The sequence below is a fragment of the Macaca thibetana genome, chromosome 18 (assembly GCF_024542745.1).
Source record: "Macaca thibetana thibetana isolate TM-01 chromosome 18, ASM2454274v1, whole genome shotgun sequence".
Classification (NCBI taxonomy): domain Eukaryota; kingdom Metazoa; phylum Chordata; class Mammalia; order Primates; family Cercopithecidae; genus Macaca; species Macaca thibetana.
The window spans coordinates 45,050,079-45,072,749 of record NC_065595.1 but is presented as its reverse complement, the minus strand read 5'-3'; the positions used below and the strand labels follow the sequence as shown (position 1 = coordinate 45,072,749).

At 37.7% G+C, this 22,671-nt stretch overlaps 1 protein-coding gene across 2 annotated transcripts in view; it reads left to right on the top strand.

Moving 5' to 3' along the window:
* The window catches only part of GALNT1 (polypeptide N-acetylgalactosaminyltransferase 1), an 80,713-nt gene that overhangs the window by 42,337 nt on the left and 15,705 nt on the right, over positions 1 to 22,671 (top strand). For both annotated transcript variants that reach the window (XM_050767258.1, XM_050767259.1), the window contains 6 exons: positions 3,486 to 3,652; positions 9,249 to 9,456; positions 13,155 to 13,325; positions 15,314 to 15,431; positions 17,132 to 17,312; positions 18,257 to 18,396. In XM_050767258.1, the coding sequence (XP_050623215.1) occupies positions 3,486 to 3,652; positions 9,249 to 9,456; positions 13,155 to 13,325; positions 15,314 to 15,431; positions 17,132 to 17,312; positions 18,257 to 18,396 (985 nt within the window). The remainder of the gene's footprint in view (positions 1 to 3,485; positions 3,653 to 9,248; positions 9,457 to 13,154; positions 13,326 to 15,313; positions 15,432 to 17,131; positions 17,313 to 18,256; positions 18,397 to 22,671) is intronic.

Genomic DNA, 22,671 nt, shown 5'->3' with positions numbered 1-22,671 from the left:
AAGTATGCATCATGCATACTGCAAAGGAGAAATGCTTATAGGGGCTGGTTCCATTATCACAGTGCAGGTAGTAAAAGGTGTATTTCGAACTAAGAGGCAATACCTTGATAATGGGCACACTACATGGCAATGATGAGTCATCTCCAAGAGCTAATGTATTATGTGTTTGTGGATGCTTGCACTTTAAAAATTGTTTTAATTTATAAGATGGTAAACGTTAATAGCCATAATCCACATACACAAAAGCCCTTTGGGGTCCTCAGTTTCTAAGTGTGTAAAGGGATTATAAGTCAAAAAGTTTGAGAACTGTTGCTTTATATTACTCCCTTTAAGTAATGTTCAAAAAGTCAGGCAAAACTCATCAGTAGTACTAGAAGTCCTGTAGAGTGGTTACCTTAGAGAGGGGCACAAAGGAATCCTCTGGGGTATTGGTAATGGTCTGTTTCTTCATCTGGGTGCTGACTGCTTGATGCTTTCACTGTGGAAATTCATTCAGCTGTACACTTATGATTTGTCAACTTTTTGCATGTATATATTTCAATAGAAAGTTTAAGACTATTCCATTTCTTCCTAACCTATACCTTGCTGTTAAACCTATATGTAACTTTTAGAAATTAGCATAAACTGGCCAGGCGTGGTGGCTCACGCTTGTAATCCCAACACTTTGGGAGGTGGGTGGATCACGAGGTCAGGAGATGGAGACCATCCTGGCTAACACGGTGAAACCCTGTCTCTACTAAAAATGCAAAAAATTAGCCGAGCGTGGTGGCGGGTGCCTGTAGTTCCAGCTACTCGGGAGGCTGAGGCAGGAGAATGGCGTGAACCCGGGAGGCAGAGCTTGCAGTGAGCCGAGATCACGCCACCGCACTCCAGCCTGGGCGACAGAGCGAGACTGCGTCTCCAAAAAAAAAAAAAAAGAAATTAGCACTTACACTGGCTAGTTTTCATAACTGAGGATAAAAGTCTCACTTGGGCCAGTGTGGAAGAAAGCTGCTTCCTGAACGTGGTCTGTGGCCTTTCTCCTCATCCTCAGCTCTGTGTTCTATGAACCGGTCCCCCTACCCACCTCACACCCTGAAACACAAAAGGACAGGTGGTTTCTCGATTGGAAAAGCTTAGCTAGAATGCTAAAAGGCTCTTTGGTTCTTCTCAAGTACCTTGTGGCTCTTCCAGGTTAGGGGTGTGTGTTTGTGTGTTTTTGTACCTGTTCTGAGGTTAATTATGGTTGTTTAATATTTTCTCTATGTTTTCTCATTTGCTTTGAGAGAATATTAACTTTTATGAACTCGTTATGGCCTCTGATTAACCATTTGATTTAAAAAAATTATTTCATTTTTATCTGTCCTTCTGGCTCGTAATATTGCTTCTCCCTCTGATTCTTCCATCCAATTTCTTTCTAGTGTTCTTATACTCTTATAATCTTACTTCCTTCCCATACAGTTTTAGAATTTTATTCTTTAACATATCATACAAATAGTAAATTTGGGTTATCACTTCTCTTCTGCAGAACCTGCTGTCTCCACATTTTTCTGTCTTCCTTTCTGTTTCCTAGCCATAGACATGGCTAACAGTACCATTTGTACACTATACATCTTTCGTGCATCACTTGATTTTATTATTTTACTTTATTTTGGTAAGGTAGCAACTACATGGCCACTTTGGCTGTTTCCTGCTTCCCAATTCTACGATAATAATAAGTAGGATTCACTTGGGAAAAGAGATTGTATGTGGCATAATAAGATTCAGCTAAATAATATAAGAAACTCTTTTTCTGATTCCCTTTTACCCATACATAGGCCATTCCTGACTTCAGAGTCTTATTCCAGGAGTCTGTGCATCAGGAATTCAACATATAGCTTGCTCAGCTATGATGTACCTGAAACTAGTACTAATTATAATACATAAATATTGTAGCCACCATTTATAACAGAGTTTTGATGGGAAACTATTTTCAGAAGTATTATTAGTACTGCTGAGAACACATGTTTTCCCCTCTCGCCTAGTCTTTTGGGCCCCACCTCTTTAGTCTAGACTTGGAAGGAGGGAGCTGCAGACAGGGTGGCAGGCTGTGTGGGCCTTCTTGTGGTTGTTAGAGTGAACATAGGGAGTGGGCAGTGAAGTGGAAATGAGGTTGTGGGTAGAGAGGAGGTTACTGGTAGTAGGAGATGGAGACCATCCTGTGAAAGAGGTCTTGGGAGTGGTGAAGAGGGAGAGAGGGGCTGCAGTGGAATATATCGAAGGACAGGAACAGCTACTTGTTGCTCCTTGTCTCCTGGGAGAGAGAAAGGACAAGGGCTGTTGGGGCCCCTATGGTGACTTCTTCTTTCAACCCTTTTACCTTGTCATCTTTTTACCCTTCCTTTTTCCTTTTCTTCCAACTGCCAGCCGGCAGCCCTAGGGTAGAGTGTTCAATAAGAAGAGTTATTTCAGCAGCTTCAGAAGAGGAGTCTTGTTTGTGTTTTCTTCATTTCCTCCCCATCCTTCCCTTTCTTCACTCCCACTGACAGGCGATTACAGTTGAGACTTGAGGAGCTTGAGAGAGAGCAGGGAATAAAGGAAGAAAGAGGAGGGTGGAGCAACTGTTAGAATTGGGGATACCTGGGAGAGAATTACATACGCACTGTTTAGAGCGGGCTTACGTTCTAAAGCACATCTCTTGATCTCAGGTTACCTACTGCTGTTACTTTCTCTAATAGGCTGTTATCTAGTAATTTTATCTAGCTAACAAGGTTGAAAAAGAGACCATGTTGCCTAACAAAGTGCTAGAAACATAAAATTATTGTGTGGATTTCGTGTGCATATCTTTTGAGTGTGTTTGGTATTTCTGATGATTGCATGCTCAGGCATAAATAGTCTTTACTGAACGAGGTACATGTTGATATTTAATTATGGAGGTGGCAGCAGCAAGAATTGGAGCAGCAGGGCATGGGCTGTGGAGTCTTCAGTCAGATTCTGCTGCCTCCTCGCTATCCCTGCCCTGTTTCTTATCTGTGAAATGTGGCTGCACGTATCTGTCTTACAGAATGACTAGGAAGATTAAGAGCCTGGTACATGATAGGTACTCACTAAATATTTATCTTCTTTTGTGGAAGGCATATTTTTGTTTAGATTATTAAACTGTGTAAACTCCAGTGGTTCTGATTTTTTTTGTCTAATAGGGTCCTTGAAGTACAGTCAGTTTTGGGTAGATAGCTTTATTTCATTCTCTATTAAAGTGAATCACCTGAAAACATTCATCAGGAGGAAGTACCTAATTTTAAGAATATAAATGACATCTTTGAAATAATTTTAATCTAAATATATCATTTTAAATAGGTGCTATTTATTAAACACGTAACATTAACCAAGACTTAAATAAAAAGGTACCAAGGATCCCACCCCTAGAGCAAACTGCTTTTATTGTTCTATCACCCCTTCTAGTCCAGATTCCTTTATTATGCAATCTTAACAGTCACTTTTTATAAAGGCATTTGCTTTGTCTCTAGGTGTAAAACAAAGGTGTATCCAGATAATCTTCCTACAACAAGTGTGGTGATTGTTTTCCACAATGAGGCTTGGAGCACACTTCTGCGAACTGTCCATAGTGTCATTAATCGCTCACCAAGACACATGATAGAAGAAATTGTTCTAGTAGATGATGCCAGTGAAAGAGGTAAATTTTAAATTTTAATGCCAATAATTTGCTACACCTTTTGTCACTAACGGTTAAAGCTAGTTGCTATAATTTTTAACCTAATAATTTTATACAAAATTCTAATTTATCCCAAAAATACAGCATTTGGATTCATTCACATATGTAAAAAAGTACACTCTTGTGAGACTTAAAATATTTAATTAACATTTGATGTGTGTTGCATCTTAATCTTGTTTCAAAAGGAAATAATGCTATATAACAAACTATTATGCAGGACAGTGAAAAAACTCTCATCATTTTGTTAGGATTTTCTCTGTGGGAAGCTGCAGGACTGAGAGTAGAGACAGACTGGATTCTGCTTACATCCATGAATGGAGAAATGTAGCTCCATGTTTAGTAGGAAATATCTCTGACAGCAAGATGGAGCCTTAGCTGGGTGAACCTTTGTTCTCCAGATTTTTCTTAGGTTTCCCTATTTTCTCCATTTCTAAGTTTCAGGAATGATCTATAGCTAGGTACATAAAAGGATTAGGAAGGATGAAAAGGTAGGATGTAATATGACTGTCATAATAAATCTCTACAGACTGTTGCCTACATGTCCTTCTAGGAATCTCAGAATTTTTCACAAGCCTAAAATATCCCAAACTATAGCATGAAATACTCTTTGGGAAAGGACATATTAATTAAAGGTGCCTGGGTCAATATTATATATTCTGAATCCTTACTAGAGATTTCACACTACAGAGTACCATATAGAAAAGGCTCCGCTTAGTCCATCAGTAAAGAAACTAGCTTAACTTAGATACCCAGCATTTCCTAATTTTCTTATTCATATCTCATCTCTAGGAATCATTGGTGTGTGTTCCACCAATGATCCTGTGTTCACATGAGAAAAATTTAGAGCTACAGAAAATAATTTCCTACTTCTTTTCTTCATCAGCCTTAAATGATCTACCGTTTTAACCTCTCTTGCTAGTATCTTCGACTTTCTTGCCTATTCTCCCATTGCATCTGCTATGATTTAGTTAAGTATCATACTTTCTCCTTCCTGTGCCCACACTGAATACATGCATTTAATAGAAATTAAGTTTATTCATGTAAAATATCAATTATTTGGAGTAATTAGTACAATAAAAACTATTTAAATCTTATTACTTTGCCAGATTATACAGATGCAAATGAAGAATAAGATAAATCCTACCTTTTAAATTAGCCTATATCTTACATTTTTAATCAAATTAAAGAGAGAGTTTATAATCACACAAGACATTTAAATAGTATAATACATGACATAATTACATGTCAAAAGGAATAAGAGCTGTTAAGAATACCACACGTAAAGAAATAATTGTTGACAACAGAAGTATAAACCTCATGTGGATAATCTATTTGCTAGGAGTTAATCCCTCTGTAAGAAAATTAACCTAAGTTAAGGAGGAATATATACAAACATTTATCCTGCAAATGACTTGTGCTTGGTTTACTTATATGTTAATATTTGCTGGATTAAATATATTCTTCCAGAAGAGATACTTAACCTGAGATAAAATGGATTATTTTTTCATTTCCTCATTTGTTTTTCTCTTGTTCTGTGAATGCCCAAGAAGGCTGTGTAGAATAATAAATTTTTATAGGATATGACCTAATTTAAAAGGTACAGAGTCCCACAACAAGTGACAGAGAAACTCACCTATACCAGTTCTGTCTTTCCTTCCCCTCATGCAGACCTCACCTAACACCCCAGTCTGTGTACATCTGTGAGAGGAAACTGGTGTGAGCAGGTGTCTACCTCACTGCTCCACCTGAGGCTTAGTCTCTAGGCGGGGTCCTGGAGTGCCGCTCCAGAGTCCCTGCTGAGGGGTGTGTTTCTCCTTTATCTTCCTGCCTTGGAAGCCTCAAATATCCAGGTTACCATTTCTGATATCTGGGAGACACTAGATCTTTGTTTTTGTGGTTATAATTTGCAGTCTTGCTTTCCAGGTTGAGAATCATCTAATGTGTTTTTCTTTGGCTCCATTGTTTAAGTCGTAATTGTTAGACCCAGAAACCAGAGCAAGCTCTTTGCTTTTATGTAACTCTTTAAATCTGCTTTTTTTTCCTATTCATGAGACACATCCAAGGCACCATCATTTCTCACCCGGATGTGGAAATAGGCTAACAAGTCAAACTAATGTCCCCATATACTCTTACCCCCTCCCATCTAGATGTTCATCATGGTGCCTCCAGAGTGAGCTTTTTTAAAGCATGCAAATCTGATCATTTCGCTTCCATGATTTAAACCCCTCCACTAAGGCCTGTATGACCTGGCCACACCTGGCAACTCCAGTCACACTTTGAACCATTCCCATACTTATTCCCACTGTCCAGTTTTCTTCTTTCAGTTTGTTAAAGAGTATCATCCTTCTTCCTATCTCAGGGCCTTCGCTTGTACTGATTCTGTTCCCTCTCCCTGGAACATTGTTCTGTAGGGAACATTCGTCTCCACCATCTATCTCCCCAGCATTGTCAACATTGAATCATCCATGCATCAGAGTTCAGCTCAGATGTGATATATTTAGAGAGGCCTTTCTTGACCTCTCCAGACCTGTCATGTCTCTCTGAAAACATCTCATAACACTCTACTCCTCTGCAGCTCTAACCAGGGTTTGAATTATTTATTTGTCTGTTTAATAGGTATCTTCCCCCAGTAGACTGTATACTTTGTCAGGTCTGTTGGCTCACCATTATCACCTCACTTCCCACAGTGCCTATACATAACAACAGTCTAGAATTATATAATGAATGGGTGAAAGAATAATGTACGCTGGTACATTTAATCTTCACATTTACTTCTTTTCTGTGCAAACTTCCTAATTGGGTTGTATAGCATAGATAGTGTGCCCATGGCCTCTGAATACTTGATTTCAGGTTAACCTGCTGAGTAACTCTATTAAAGAAGTATGAAGTAGGTGCTGTAATTATTTGTTTTATTGATGAGGAAAATAAGGCTTAGCATGGTAGATGAGTATCCAAGCCTTGTATAAATCCAGAGCCTGACCTCTTAACTGTTGTGTACCTCACTTCTGATTGCTTCTGGTGCAACTTTACTGTTACAGGATCTGTAATAAAGTAAGAATTTGGACGAATCCCTAGTTTATTTCAGAAGTTATGTAATTTTCATCTCAGAAAGTTATCTTAAGACTTAGAATTTATGTAATGTTTCTAATCTGAGAAGACTATTATTTTTTCATTTTATACAAAAAGCAGAGGTTTATATTTAGTAGAGGTTAGGCATCAGATTTATTAGACTCTGATTTCCTTATTCTTCCCTACTACTCTTTAGAGTTTTGGCTAATATTTCTCAGACATTGCTGTGAACAGTGAAATTTTTCCCTGATGTTCACACTCTCTGACAATCTCATACCCTGAGAAATGCATAGGGATCCATTTATAGGCCAATAGTTATAAAGATGTCCTAATAAGAAGATTCTCCCTTGTTTTTGATGTAATAGTAGCTTCTAACTATAATCTCTTAACTCATGGCTTCATTTTTATAAAATGAGACTTGGATAGTTCCTAATTCCCCACCCAGCCCTGAGTCCATAATTCTATATTGACTGAAAAGAAGACACCTATATCCTAATGTTATTGTGTGAAAGCCACAAAAATGTCAAACAAAGATGCCAAGAAAATTTGTGGAAGAGCAAATTTTATGAGTTACCAGACCACAGAATCATGCATCTTTTTTTAAATTTTGTTCATAAACAAGATAGTATAGCTTTCAAAGACATGTGGGACTTGGGGACTAGATTGCTTTAGTTCTGAAGAAACATTTTAAACTAATATTTTTGGAAAAACTTGTTGGGAGACACATTGTTTATGACACACCCAGTCTTGATTGATCTAAGGTACTAGATTATATCTTATCCTCTACTGCATGAAATTCTATCAAATTCTGGATACAAAGTATTTTAAATTTGCGCTTGATCAGGTGCTTCCACAGACCTGAATTGTTCTCTCTATAGAGTTCCCTTCTAGGATTCTCCTGTTGTAGATAAAAAGATGGGCTTTAAAGTCAGCCTGACCTGGGTTTGAATCTTGGATCCATCCCTTAACAAGCTGTATCACCTTAATCAAATTCATGTAATATGCTGAGCCTTAGATTTTCATTTCTAAAGTATTCATAATAACACTTAACCTCATAGGGTCGTTGTGAGCATTAAATGAGATAAAGTATATAATGAGACTAGCATTACATATGTTAACATTGTGCTAAACAGACACAAAATGTTAATAGGTACTACAAAATGTTGCTCTTCTCTGGGATTGGCACTACCCTTACCTTTTTACTCAGAATCAAGTTAGATCCTTCTGACCCTAAGACTTGGTTCATAAAATCACAGTGATATCTTTCAGATAACTTTTTAGCTCAAATATTAGAAAATATATTAGCAGAAATGGTAAAGATCAGTGTTTTGGTGTAGTGGGACACACAGGCCTTTCTCTTTTACAGCTTTTATATCCCTGATTGTTTCATCATTGAGTCATTTTGTCTTGTTGAGTCAAACAGGCAAGAATCATTTTACTCCCATTTGTCTTTTCCACCTCACTATGCAGGAAGCCTTTTGGATCTCTACTTTTAGTATTTAATTAATAGATGTAAGGATAATCTCTCTAGGGGTCCCAGTAGTTTCATCTCAAATATTTTCTTCCCTGGAGAGATTATCCTCATACTTACTGTATGGTGACTAGTTGGAAAGGCATTTGGCCATATTACCACCAATAGCTTCTCTAGCATAAATTCTGTAAACCTACCTGATCTGAACAATATTTTCTCTTTGCTTTGAGGAAGTTGCACCTTTTCTGCTTTTTAAAGTCAGTTGTGAACTTTGGAGGAAAGGTTTGCCTTATCCTATATGCTTGCCTGTGTCCTGAGGAGCATAACCTCTTATCTGAACTCTCCAGGATAGCTATTGATTTCATACACCCACATACTCTCCCTTTCCCCTTTTGCCCCCTTTTTCTCTTATCTTCTTCAATTGCCCTTTCCTTTTTAAACTTCTTTTCTTAACACCTAACTGTCGGTTTAAAGATCTCTATTTGGCATTGCAGTTAACAGTCCAGCATTTCTTTTCCAAGCGTTACCTCACTTTCTGCCTCCTGATTTAAAAAAAAAAAAAAAAAAAAAGTGTCGTCAAAGACTGTGGTAATCAACAAGACAGTTTGTTTCCGCTTTCTCAATTTTCCGAACTCTACATATTACATATTCTGTGTCTTCTCTCTGTTGAGGTCTGGATTTAATGCTTTCTTTGTATTGCTGATCCTTAAGCATGATTAGAAAAAGAACTGAGTCTGACAGAGTTACTTAGTGAAACATAGGAGCATTCCTATCCTTGGTTAAGTCTGAGCCCAAAGGCACTCTCCTAATTCTGCATGTAATAAAATAGAGGCAGCTCTAGTCCATTCTCTCGGGGAATATAAAGGCTTCCTTTAGCAAAATGGGTTTGTGAGTCAGGGAGCCTTACTGAGAGTGTTCAGTAAGGGTATGTTGAATAAATATTCCAAATCAAAATTACTTAATCTGAATAGTGCCAGGCCACACCTGTTTTCATGTTTTGTTTTGTTCATTTTCCAGACTTTTTGAAAAGGCCTTTAGAGAGTTATGTGAAAAAACTAAAAGTACCAGTTCATGTAATTCGAATGGAACAACGTTCTGGATTGATTAGAGCTAGATTAAAAGGAGCTGCTGTGTCTAAAGGCCAAGTGATCACCTTCCTGGATGCCCATTGTGAGTGTACAGTGGGATGGCTGGAGCCTCTCTTGGCCAGGATCAAACATGACAGGTAATTTTCTGGTGTCTGTAAGTTTGTTTTTAGTACATTTGTCCTAAACTATCTGGTTAATTGCCAAATTCTATGTTTTTAAATAAATATAAAAGTAATTTCCTCCCAAGTTTGCTTTAAAATATCTGTGTAAAGGACTCTAAAGAAAATATCTAGAAGACCACATTCTGAAGCCTGGCATGAATGTTTGCAAACTGTCGTGCTAATAGGGAGTGATTAGGAAGCATGTCGTTGGAATGTATACTATATGCTCTGTTCACCAAGCTGGAGCAGAACAGATAGATGGTGAACTCGGGGAAGACAGCATAAAACCCTTCACTTGTCCTTGCTCTCTAAAGCTAACACTGGAGCAGGCAGATCCTCTCAACTTGTAGTGCAGCAAGAAGTAGAAGAGAATGGAGAGAAGCACATTGTGTCCTGAAATGCTTAATTTTATATGGAAAGCACCATAATCTTGGATAACACAGGAAGAACAGTGGTGTAATGAACACCTATGGTTATAGTTTTTCATGTTACACATTTTTCAAATAACTCCTTATTTCTGGCTTAGTTCTTGTGCATCAGGAGAGAACTTGACTTCAGTCTGCTACATCTATGTTGGTTGAATTTCTGCTTGTCATTGTAATTTGAGGTAGAGACTATCCTTGTTAACCTTTAAGTTTAGATTTTAGTGGAGTGAACTTTTACTAATCAAGTGGAGCACGGTGGGAGCTAAAGCCACAGCATCTATTCTATTTGATAGCAAATGCTGGATCTACTTTTTTTTCCCATTCAAAGATGAATACATAGGAAAACTCAGCATTGGGCCAATCAATGGGAAAGTAGAGCAGCTTTAGAAAAAAAAAAAATTCCCTGAAGAATCAAAAGAATAACATATCCCTGTAAATTCTTTTCTTTAAATAATAGATGACTGTTTTAGGGAATATTTGCTTGCCTGAAGATAATACATAACCCATAGAGAGAAAGCAAGGTGAGGTGATGACAGAAGTATGGAAGGGAATCAGCTGAAATAGCAACCACAGTGACTTCCCGTTTGGGCTGTATGGTGGACTTGATATTCAGAATAACTTTTCCAACTGAAAAAGCTGGATAAAAGGCCAAACAAATTTTAAATGCATCATTGAGTTGGCACAAAAGTAAGAAATTTGCAGATCTTGAAAAGAAGTGAGAGCAAATGTGCAGTCCAAACACTAAAGCCAGCTTTCACTGGTAGGGTTTCTGCTGAACTTTGGGGACACTAAGCTTCTGCCTTGAGAGACAAAAAGATGGAAGGATAGGAGACAAAACCTAGGAGCTGCCTCAGGTGAGAAGGTTAATAGCAAACACCTGTATAAAGCTGGGATTTTGAAATCTATATCTTAGTATAAGGCAAGAATGAAAAATAAATCCCACCACATCAGAGAAAACTTGCTGTCTCAACCTTGGTATGCAGTGGCAGAGGGGAAACAAATCTTCCCTAAGAATTTGTAAACAATATAGAAAAGGAATGAACAAAACTCTTTTTATGAGGCTGGTATAACTGTGATATGAAAACCAGAAAATACTACAAGGAAAATTACAGAGCAAACCTGTTCATGAATGCTAGTGCAAAAATCTCACAATACCAGCAAACTGAACCAGCAATACACACACACACACACACACACACACACACACACATATGTAAAAAACATATCATGATATCATGCCTGCTTGGTTTAGCATGATATTACAAAACTAATTCATTTAATACATCCCGTTAATGTATTTTTAAAACTGTGATTACAAACTTATTAAACACCTCTGATCACTCCTATAGATACTGAAAAAGGGTTCACTGAAATTTAACATGAATTTATTATTAGAAAATACTTAGCAAACTATTACACAGTGGAAGTTTAATCCAAGAAAGGACAGCTTAAAAAAAAAAAAAAAGCCTTTGCAAGCAGAAATCATGTTAATGGAGAAATGTTGAAAGCATTTTTTAAAAAGATGTGGAACAAGATGTTAATGCCCTCAATCACTTCAAGACTTCAGGTATTATTAGAAGTCTTTCATAGGTTTTGCTGTACTACAATAAATAAAGAACATTTATTTATTGGAAAAAGGAAAAGCATTGTTGTCAATTGTATATGTGTTTGTGAAGAAAACGAATCTGTACATAAAATAATAGAAACAATAAGAATTTAGCAATGTTGCCAAACATGAGATTACTATAGAAAAGTTCAGGCTGGTGCAGTGGCTCACGCCTGTAATCCCAGCTCTTTGGGAGACCAAGGTGGGCAGATCATTTGAACCCAGGAGTTTGAGACCAGCCTGGCCAACATGGCGAAACCCCATCTCTACTAAAAATACAAAAAATTAGCCATTCATGGTGGCTCATGCCTATAATCCCAACTGCTTGGGAGGCTGAGGCGGGAGGATCACTTGAACTCAGGAAGTCAAGGCTGCAGTGAGCCAGGATTGCACCACTGCCCTCTAGCCTGGGCAACAGGAGTGAGACTCCATCTCCAAACAAAGAAAAGTTTATTTCACACCAACAAGGAATACTTAGAAAATATAATGTAAAAAGAAAAGATACCATTCGTAATAGCAATAGACTACACGTAGGAATATGTTTACCAAGATTGACTGAAATTCACAAAAAAATCTTGAGAGAGAGGTGATGTTCATGGATAGGAAAGTCAATATCATAAGAGTATCAGTTCTACCCAAATTCATATATAAATTCAGTGCATTTCCAGTTGAAATCTCCACAGAATTTTGTTTGAGAGACTGTACAGGCTGATTCTAGCATTAATATGGAACTGTAAAAAGAAAAAAAATAGTTGGGATGCTTCTGAAGAAGAATCAGATCTAAGGGGGCTTACCCTACTATGCATCAAGACTTATTTTAAAGCTGTGTTAATTACAGCAGTGGTATATTGATGCAGGAATTCACAAAGAGACTAGTGAAACAGGGTAGGGTCTAGAAACCCGCTCATTTTTGTATGTAATCTTCATTTATGACAGAACAGGCACTCATAGCTGTGGCAGAAGAAAAAGGGACCATTACATAAATAGTGGTGGAACAATTGGTTATCCATAGAAGAAATAAATGAAGTTGGATATTTGCTGTATATCATAGTTAAAATCAGTCCCTTGAGGATTAAAGACTTAAATATAAAAAACAAAAATATGCTTCTTTTTAAGACAATATAGGAGTATGAATGAAAAGGGGAGGGATTATCAACCAGTAAATAATTATGATGCTAGTTTGATGTGAGATTGAGCATGAAAGTTTTCACCATTGCCTGTAACATTATAGAATGTATTTTTATTTTAAAAACTCTTAGGCCCAGGTGCAGTGGTTCATGCTTGTAATCCCAGTACTTTTGAGAGGCTGAAGTAGGAGGACCCCTTGAGCCCAGGAGTTAAAGACCAGCCTGGGCAACATAGGGAGACCTCATCTCTACCAAAAAAAAAAAATTCTTTTAATTAGTTGAGTGTGGTGTTATGTACCTGAGGTCCCAGCTACTCAGGAAGCTGAGGTGGGAAGATCATTTGAGGAGGTCGAGGCTGCAGTGGGCCCTGATTGCACTACTGCATTCCAGCCTGGGTGACAGAGTGATACCCTGTCACAAGGAGGGAAAAAAGTAAAAACACTATACAGTTGTTCTATAGTTGACATTAAACAGGAATGTTTTGAAGGATTTTTAAACTTGCTTTTATGACATCAGGAGAACAGTGGTGTGTCCTATCATCGATGTGATCAGTGATGATACTTTTGAGTACATGGCAGGCTCTGATATGACCTATGGTGGGTTCAACTGGAAGCTCAATTTTCGCTGGTATCCTGTTCCCCAAAGAGAAATGGACAGAAGGAAAGGTGATCGGACTCTTCCTGTCAGGTAATTAATTTGTCAAATATTTTCCCTAAAGTGTCATTGGCAGAAGGTTGTGGAGCTCTGGGAATCATATCAAATGGATCAGTGTATTTTGAGAAACATGAAGCATTCGTATACCTTACGGTAGTTAAGGGCCATCTTTCACATATGGGAGTGTTATAAAGAAGGATTTCTCCTCTAATAAAATTAGACATTTTTACTTATTCTGTAAATCTAGTGCACATGAGAAATGATGACATGCATTGTTTTTTCATTCCTTTATGAACATTCTGCAAATGTGTAAGTCACATCTATTCTTTAATTCAGTTATTAAGGATAATACTACTTAGCTTAATTAATTGTGTCAGTATGTGAAACTATTACCTAAAACTGGGTCCTTGCATTAAAATGTGCGATTTTAAATTCAGACTTGTACCATCTGGATGAGTTATTGACTGGTAAAGTTAGAAAAGCTTGTATCAAACATAAAAATAGCTAGAATTGACACAAAGTATAAAAAAATTCATTAATCCATTTATTTTCTGATTTTTTTTTCTCTACTTGGTCATATATAGATTTTTTTTTTTCAGGATGGAATAAAAATCCTCATGCTCTTTTTAGAACATGAAATTGAGACCTTTGAGCTCTTCTGAGCCATCCTAAAATTTATCCCAATTATATCAACCTGCTACTTCTGTATTAAGAGTTCCTTCAGAACCAGGCTTCAGCTGTCTTCTGTTTTTGGGCCTCCTGCATCTGCCTTCCCTTGAATTCAAGTCCAGTTCTGGCAACACTGAAGAGATTTTCCACTGACTGTGTGCTATTTTCCTTAGCCTGAGTTCTTAGTAGTGCAAGGGACTTTTCTTCTCTTTAGCTGTTAGTGCAATTCACTATCTAAATCAGGGGTTCCTAAACATTTCAAAGATGACAAACTTTTTTGAAAATCTGGTAAAAGCTATGGGTCTTCTCTGATGGAGAAAAATGCACATGTACATACAGAAGATTTAGCACACAAAAAACTCAGGTCAAGAAACCCCTGTATTAAATGATAATTCTGAATTTTGGGCTGTTTCTTTTAAACCCTTTTCTCATTCTTTTTTTCTTCTAAAATCAAAATAAGTCCAAACCTTTTTTTGAAACAGCTGTTTCCTCTGGAAAGGCAATGAGTACATTTTAGGGTTCATCTTAAAATACAGTTTTCGTGGTATCTTCGGTCCTTGTAACTTAATTATTTTTTCTCCTGGTTGGAGTTCACTTTTTCTCCATACTTGTTCTTTATAAAAATCAAATGGGCTGATATTCATTTATTTAAATCTTCCTTCATTTCTTAATCATTTTTCTGCTTAATTTCACATCCCCACTCTTTTTTGCCTACCTGAGCCCATTTTGATGAATTAGGCTCCTCTTTTGCAGAAAATATACCATACAGTCAGGAAGGAACATATTGATTTTATTCTATATTTTGTCTCTGTCCTTAAAGATTTCTTATGGGTATTGGGAAAAGACCTCGTTGTTTCCATCCTGTTTATCTTATGTGTTTAAAATATTTGCCACCCTTTAGAATGTGGCATGGTAACTCTAACCTGAATCTGCTTGGTTAATACAGTCAACTGCCTTGAAGTTACTAGGATCCATGGAATGGGTGCACAGTCAGGTGGAGAGGATTGTGAGGAATAACTTTAATTTAAGGAGTTTGAGATCTAAACTCAGTTAGGACCTGAGGACCAAGCCAAGAAAGATAGAAAGTACTCTTAGAACTGTGACAGAGAGGGATGTCTGGGCAGAAGCATGACACAGCAAGTCTAGCAGTCAGCATGACCACGGTATGGGTCATGTCTGAAGACCAAATAACAGCATAAAACACAGAAAACCCCTAAGGCCTATGAAAGTTTATGAAGAGTATGAGAATAAGTACTTACTCAGTAGTTATAAATAGTTATGAAACTGCTTTTAAAAACAAAAGCTGATTGTAAATTTTAAATTGCTAATGGTATAGTGTTATTGAATTTCAGAACACCTACCATGGCAGGAGGCCTTTTTTCAATAGACAGAGATTACTTTCAGGAAATTGGAACATATGATGCTGGAATGGATATTTGGGGAGGAGAAAACCTTGAAATTTCCTTTAGGGTAAGTTCCCTTCAAAAAAATTAATCTTTTATTTAGCCTCAAATATAGATGTGCTTTGATTATTCGTGTATCTCTACATAAAAAATAAAAATTGAATTTAATACAAGTTTAATGTAACTTCAGAACCTTCGGTCCATAAAAAAGACTGATATTAAAGGTTCATTATAAACTACTGAAGCAAATAATTTAGTTACCTTTGAAGTCCAGCTATAAAACTTACACAAGATTCCCTAGTTGTTTTTAATTTTTATTTTCAAGGAAGTAATTTAAGCTCTAAAAACTAATATGTAGTTTGAATATGCTACTTTGGTACTTTACTCTCAAAAACATAAATTTCACATTTTGTAATATGCTTTTTATTTTAGTGTGAAAACTTTTTTATATAAAACCTAGTCACTTTACCAGCTTTATATTTTTCAATAAAAAGAAAAACGCAAAAGAATTCTAAAATGACTCTAAATTGATTTAACCCAGTCTACATATAAAGTCTTTGCATTTCATGTTCACTAGAATCAACATATCATTTAAATGGCATTGCATATTTTTTACAATAACCAACTTTAGACACATAACTTATTATCGTGGAAGTCACACTGACGTGTACTGTAATCTGAACCAGTGAGCTCACTTTGTTCCCAGTGAATCGCTTTGCCTTCTTGTCAAAGAGAGGGTTGGACTCTAGATCATCTTGGAGATCCTATCCAGCTCTAACACTTTATGATCCTGGGAAAACTTGAAGGTAGGAACACTGAATATTTAACAAAATCAGAACTTTCCAAAATGTTATTTTAATTGTAAAGAGTTATGAGAGTTTTAACTTGTTTGGGGGAATATATTTTGAAAGGAACAGAAGGATTTCATTAAATTAAGGATGTAAGCACATACTCGATCATCTTTCTTTTACCCCTTTTTTTGTTTTTACTGTTCTAACAAAGACAACAAAACATGCTTTTACTCTCTCACTGAAGAACTTACGATGGATCTGGTTTAGATTCCTAGGTTCGGTTTCATGTACAAGCCGTGACACAGGTTTGGAGAGGGGTGAATAGATGAGAATCTGGCTGGCTACTCCATGGTCAGGTTTTGTTTGGTGGTTGTTTTTAACCATGAATCACATTAATACATTATATACTCTGTACATACAAAACATGAAATTTAAACATTTTGTGAAACAGTATGTCCTTGTTAACAAGTATGGGTTGCAATTCATCAATTTGAATTTATGATTCTCTTAGGAATAATGGTCTGCAGTTAGAAGAATACTGCTCTAGATCTCATGTCTTTTCTGTATTTAGCCTGTAACCTATGTTTTCTTTATTTTAGTCTTCAACTTTTGGTTTGATCAGAACCTAAATTAGAGAAATATTTCTCTTGAGGAAGCACTGACTTTGTAACCTAACCCTACAGCCAGAGCCCACCATGTGCCCCTGATTTTGTGAAATTCCAATGGTGGAACCCAATAGATGTCAACACTTTTTTTTTAAACTATCAATGTCATGTATGGTCTTAGCTGTTATTTTCAGATTTGGTAGTATGGAGGTACTTTGGAAGCTTTTTACCAGTAACTACAATATGTTCCATTTAAGTTTAAACAAAAGCCAAACCCCTATTTAACTGAAAAGAAAAATGCTCTGGGAAAACTAAGGTGAACATTTCCTGATTACTCAGCTACATCTTATGGTCATCTCTGCTGTTTTCAGATTTGGCAATGTGGAGGAACTTTGGAAATTGTTACATGCTCACATGTTGGACATGTGTTTCGGAAAGCTACACCTTATACGTTTCCAGGAGGCACAGGGCAGATTATCAATAAAAATAACAGACGACTTGCAGAAGTGTGGATGGATGAATTCAAGAATTTCTTCTATATAATTTCTCCAGGTTAGCATTGTTTTGCATTAGAAATACCAGACTGTACCTTTCTTGACCCTGATCCTGGAGGAGAAGTAAGAAGGGTGGAAGTGAAGCTTTGAGCAGAGGTGAACACCTACCTCATAAGGTTATTGTAAGGAATGAATGAAATCACACACAGTATAGAAAGTGCTTGGCAGAATGCCTAGAATAATATATAATTAACAGTAATAAATTATCCAGGTCAGTGTTGCTAGCCCAGATTTTACAGATGTTCTATTTTTTTTAAAAACCTAACCGCAACATTTAATTTATTCCTGTGAAGTTTCATCTTGTTAAATTTTCAGCCATTTTTCTAGCTTGCATGACTTTTTCTTGATTCTTGGAGTTTTCATTCAACATAACAAAACCACTGTTTTTGCAGTGGGTCATAAGCATTCTCTATAAGCAGGCCCTCGATGCTGTCATAGGAGGCTTTCATCAAGTATCACAAGGCCACCGAGAGCCCAAAACATGCCACCACAAGGGCCTTCTTTCCAGGAACTTTGCTACTCAGAGTTTTGTAGAAACAGTTGTTCCATCAGCTATAAGTCGGCCTGACATTGTTACTTAGTCCATCCTTATTTTTCAGTTACTGCAAGACTGTCAAGTGGCAGAGCGCACAATTCAGTGAGTTGTGTGAGAGAAGCCTGACTGCAAACAATTGCTCTGTTTAATATTTGAGCAAAATAGACCTTGATTTTCTTGGTCTATTTTCTCACATAAATGTAATTTTTCTCTGAAAAATTAAAACACATTTAATGTCTTTTCCTTGCTTTATACTTTTGGTGGATTCATGGTGTCTCACTTGGTATAGTTACATATCACCCAACTGATACCACTGTTCTCATTCATCTGGCTTATTAGATTCAACAATAAACATGTGTTACCTGAAACAACACTAATAATTCAGAGTCAATTATTTCTTTCAACAGGTGTTACAAAGGTCGATTATGGAGATATATCATCAAGAGTTGGTCTAAGACACAAACTACAATGCAAACCTTTTTCTTGGTACCTAGAGAATATATATCCTGATTCTCAAATTCCACGTCACTATTTCTCATTGGGAGAGGTAAGAAATACATATATATTCTATGTGGTTATTATGTTCTTACTTTTTTATACTAAAAAAAATAGAAGTTAAACTTCCAATAAGGAAAGTCTAAACAATATTCTTTTTCCCATTCCTCCTCCCTAAAAGTTGATTTCCACTGAGTTGATGCATTTGGAGATAAGCTGTGTACTGTGGAGTCTGTTTTTCCCTAATCTGTGTGTAGTGATGTGTTTCCTAAACAGACTGTACCATCTGCAATTGTGAATCTGTAAAATTTGTACATATATATTTTTTTAAAAAAAAGACTTCTGTGCAGGTCCTTGTGAACTTGTAATTATAAGATGGCTTTTAGAAAAAAACATGAAGCCAAGTAGGGAAAAAATCCAACCTTTTTGCGATAGAAATCAATAGAAGGACAAGATTTCCTTTTATAAATCACAGCAGCAAATGATGATATGTGTAGACAGGGCCACAACCAGGCCTATCCCAGGATTAAAGCTCAGGAAAAGTGGCCTCCCACTCTGAAGAAGATTGTCACTTCTTCAGTCCTTTCATTCATTCAACAAATATTTGAGTAGCTAGTATATGACAAGTACTATTTTAAGTACTAGGAATACAGCAATAAGTAAAGCAGAGATCCTGTTCTTGTTGATCTTACAGTCCACGAGTGAGACAGATTATGAAAGGCACACAGTATGTCAGGTGGTAATAAGGGCAGAAGGGATAGAGAATGACTGGCAAGTGAGTGTGGGTAGTAGTACTGTTTTATGTAAGGAAGTTGAAAGAATAAAGAAGTTGAAAGAGTCCTGCCAAGGTGATTTTGAGCAGAGATCTGAAGAAAGTGAATGAGCAGGTCATACGAATTTTTAGGGGAAGAGTATTCTGGGCACAAGAAAGAACAAGTATAAAGGTTTCTGTTTTTTGTTTTTTATTTTTTTGAGATGGAGTCTCGCTCTGTCACCCAGGCTGGAGTGCAGTGGCACTGTCTCGGCTCACTGCAAGCTCCGCCTCCCGGTTCATACCATTCTCCTCCCTCAGCCTCCTGAGCAGCTAGGACCACAGGTGCCCGCCACCATGCCTGGCTAATTTTTTGTATTTTTAGTAGAGATGGGGGTTTCACTGTGTTAGCAAGGATGGTCTCGATCTCCTGACCTCGTGATCCACCCGCCTCAGCTTCCCAAAGTGTTGGGATTACAGGCGTGAGCCACCGCGCCCAGCCTAAAGGTTTCTAAGATGACGATGTACTAGTGCGTTCCAGAAACAGCAGGGAGACCAGTTGTCTGGAATAAAGTGAACAAAGTGGAGAGTAGTAGAAGGTAAGGTCAAAGACATAGTGAGGTTCAAATCATATAAAGCTTGTAGGCTATAGTGAGAAGTTTGCATTTTGCATTTTATTCTTAATCAAATGGAAGCCATCGAGAGATACCAGCAAACTTCCATTAGAAAAGGATCACATTGTCTGCTATGTGGAGAAAAACTATATGGAAACAGGAGTAGAGCTGGTGTACTGTTGGAAGGAAGAGAGTAAAGGATTATGTAAGGTTTCTATCAAGCTTGAGACACTGTAGAGCTGCCATTACTGAGATGGGAAAGCCTACAGGAAGAGCAGATGCTCAAGGGAATCAACAGTGTAGTTTGGGACACATTAAATTTGAGATCCAAGTGAAGATATGAATTGGTCTTTACATTGAAGAATACTCAGTTTGGGGCCGAGCGCGGTGGCTCACGCCTGTAATCCCAGCACTTTGGGAGGCCGAGGCGGGCAGATCACAAGGTCAGGAGATCGAGACCATCCTGGCGAACACAGTGAAACCCCGTTTCTACTAAAAATACAAAAAATTAGCCGGGCGTGGTGGCGGACTACAGGGTCGCAGCTATTCGAGAGGCTGAGGCTGAGGCAGGAGAATAGTGTGAACCTGGGAGGCAGAGGTTGCAGTGAGCCGAGATCGCGCCACTGCACTCCAGCCTGGGCGACAGAACCAGACTTTGTCTCAAAAAAAAAAAAAAAGAATACTCAGTTTGGGGGAGAGGTTGTGATAGAGATGTAAACTTAAAGGTTGTCAGCATATAGGATGGTTTTTAAAGCCACGAAACTGTATGAGGTCATCTGAGGAGGAGAAAATGTTAAGTATGTCAGAGAAGACCGAGGACAATGCCAGAGGGAACGCCACAGTTTAGAAATCATGGAAATGAGAAGGAATCAGCAACAAAGATTGAGAAGGAGTAGGCATTGAAATAGGAGAACCTAGAGAGTGGTGTCTCCAAGACTAAGGGAAAGATGATGTTTCAGGAAAGAGGAAGTGATCAGCTGTATGGAATACTGCAGAGAAGTTGAGGAAGATGAGTACTTAGAATTGGTGATTGCATTTGGCTAGGGAAATGTTATCAGTAGCCTATCTCACAGTGTTGAGTTTCCCATGGATGTCGTTAAAAACCGTGTTTTTAAGAGAGAATGGAAGAAGCAACATAGATGAATGTTTACAAGTCTTGCAAGAAATTCTGTTGTAAAAGAAGAGAAATGGGTGGTAGCTGGAAGAGAATATGGGCTTAAAGGGGTTTTTATTTGTTTATTAAGATAAAACTGTGCTGATATGAGCAACCCAAAAGAGAAAATTTAAAGATGCAAAAGAAAGAGCCAACTTAACACCCATTAGGATGGCCACTATCAAAAAAAAAACAGACAGTGACACATGTTAGCAAGGATACTGAAAAATTGGAACCCTTGTGCGTTGTTGGTGTGAATGTAAAATGATACAACTGCTATTTAAAAGCAGTATGGAGGTTTCTCAAAAAAATGCTCAAAAAAGAGAACTACGATATTATCCAGCAATTCCACCTCAGGGTATGTATCCAAAGGAAATGAACGCAGGGTCTGAAGAGTTATTTTTACTTATATGTTTATAACAGCACTATTCACAATAGCCAAGAAGTGGAAGCGCCCCACGTGTCTGTTCATTCTGGTCCAGCTACCAATGCCTAGGCATTGTCCAAAATTGGGTCAGTTCAAAGGAAAAAACTCCTCATTCTTGGTTCTAAAGACAAGCTACAGAGTGACTGCTATAAATCTTGATAGAACATACAATGGAATATTATTCAGTCTCAAAAAAGGAAGGAAATTCTGATACATGCTACAACATGGATGAACCTTGAGGACATTACGTTAAGCATAATGAGACAGTCACCAAAAGAGAAATACTGTATGATTCAGGCAGCTAGAATAGTCAAACTCATAGAAACAGAAAGTAGAATGGAGGTTACCAGGGCTACGGGAAGGGGGTAAAGAAGAGTTACTTCATGGGTATAGAGTTTCACATTTGTAAGATGAAGAAGTTCTGGAGATTCGTTTCACAACAGCATGAGTATATTTAACAGTACTAAACTGTACACTTGAAAACAGTTTAGATGTTAAATTTTATGTTATGTGTTTATGTACCAGAATAGAAAGAAAGAAGGGGTCTGTTGTTATAGGAGTCGTGTATTTGGATGGATAGGAGGTGAAATCTGTACACAAGTAGAGGGTGTTGGTATGGGGTGGGAAGAAGAGAGGTCATCTCCTGTCATAGGAAGGAACATAGGGGAATGGGAACAAGTGCAGGGCAGCTGTAGGTTTGGAGGTGGAAACTGGCAGTTTGTGGTGGAAGTGTGAGGACCTTCTCATCTGGTGGCTTGTTTCCTCAGATTATGGGCTGAGAGTGAGGAAGCTGTTGGTGAGGGGAATTGGGGAAAGAGAAAAGGATGTAAAACAGAAATATAAGATAAGGGAAAGCAAGTAGATCCCCGAAGGAAGCCAGATGGTGGCGAGTTGGTGGAGCCGTCTGGCCTGGTGTTTTTCCAGTGCCAGGGCAGGCACAGACTTCTGCATTTATCCTTAACCATTACTAAGGCCATTTCAGGATTGACTTGAGCTCCCTACCTCTGAACTTCGTTGTGATCTAAGGAATTTGTTTTCAGACAAGTGAGGACTACATTGAGTTTCTTGAGCCCTTCATTCTCACCGATGCCTCATTAATGGGAATGTGTTTTCCTTTGCTATAACCTCGTACTGGTCAAAGGCGGCCCAGGGTGAGTGGTGCGCCAGCGAAAGATTTCTAGCAGTCATTCTGCAGCTTGTCTTTAGAACCAAAAATGAGTTGTGGGTTTTTTTTGTTTTTTTTTTTGTTTTTTTTGTTTTTATTTTGAGCTGACCCAATTTTGGACAACGCCTAGGCATTGTTAGCTGGGCCACAGTTTGGGCGTGTGACAAAGAAACACTTGTCTGCTCCATGGTAGATGGCTGCCAAGGCAAGCTTGCGT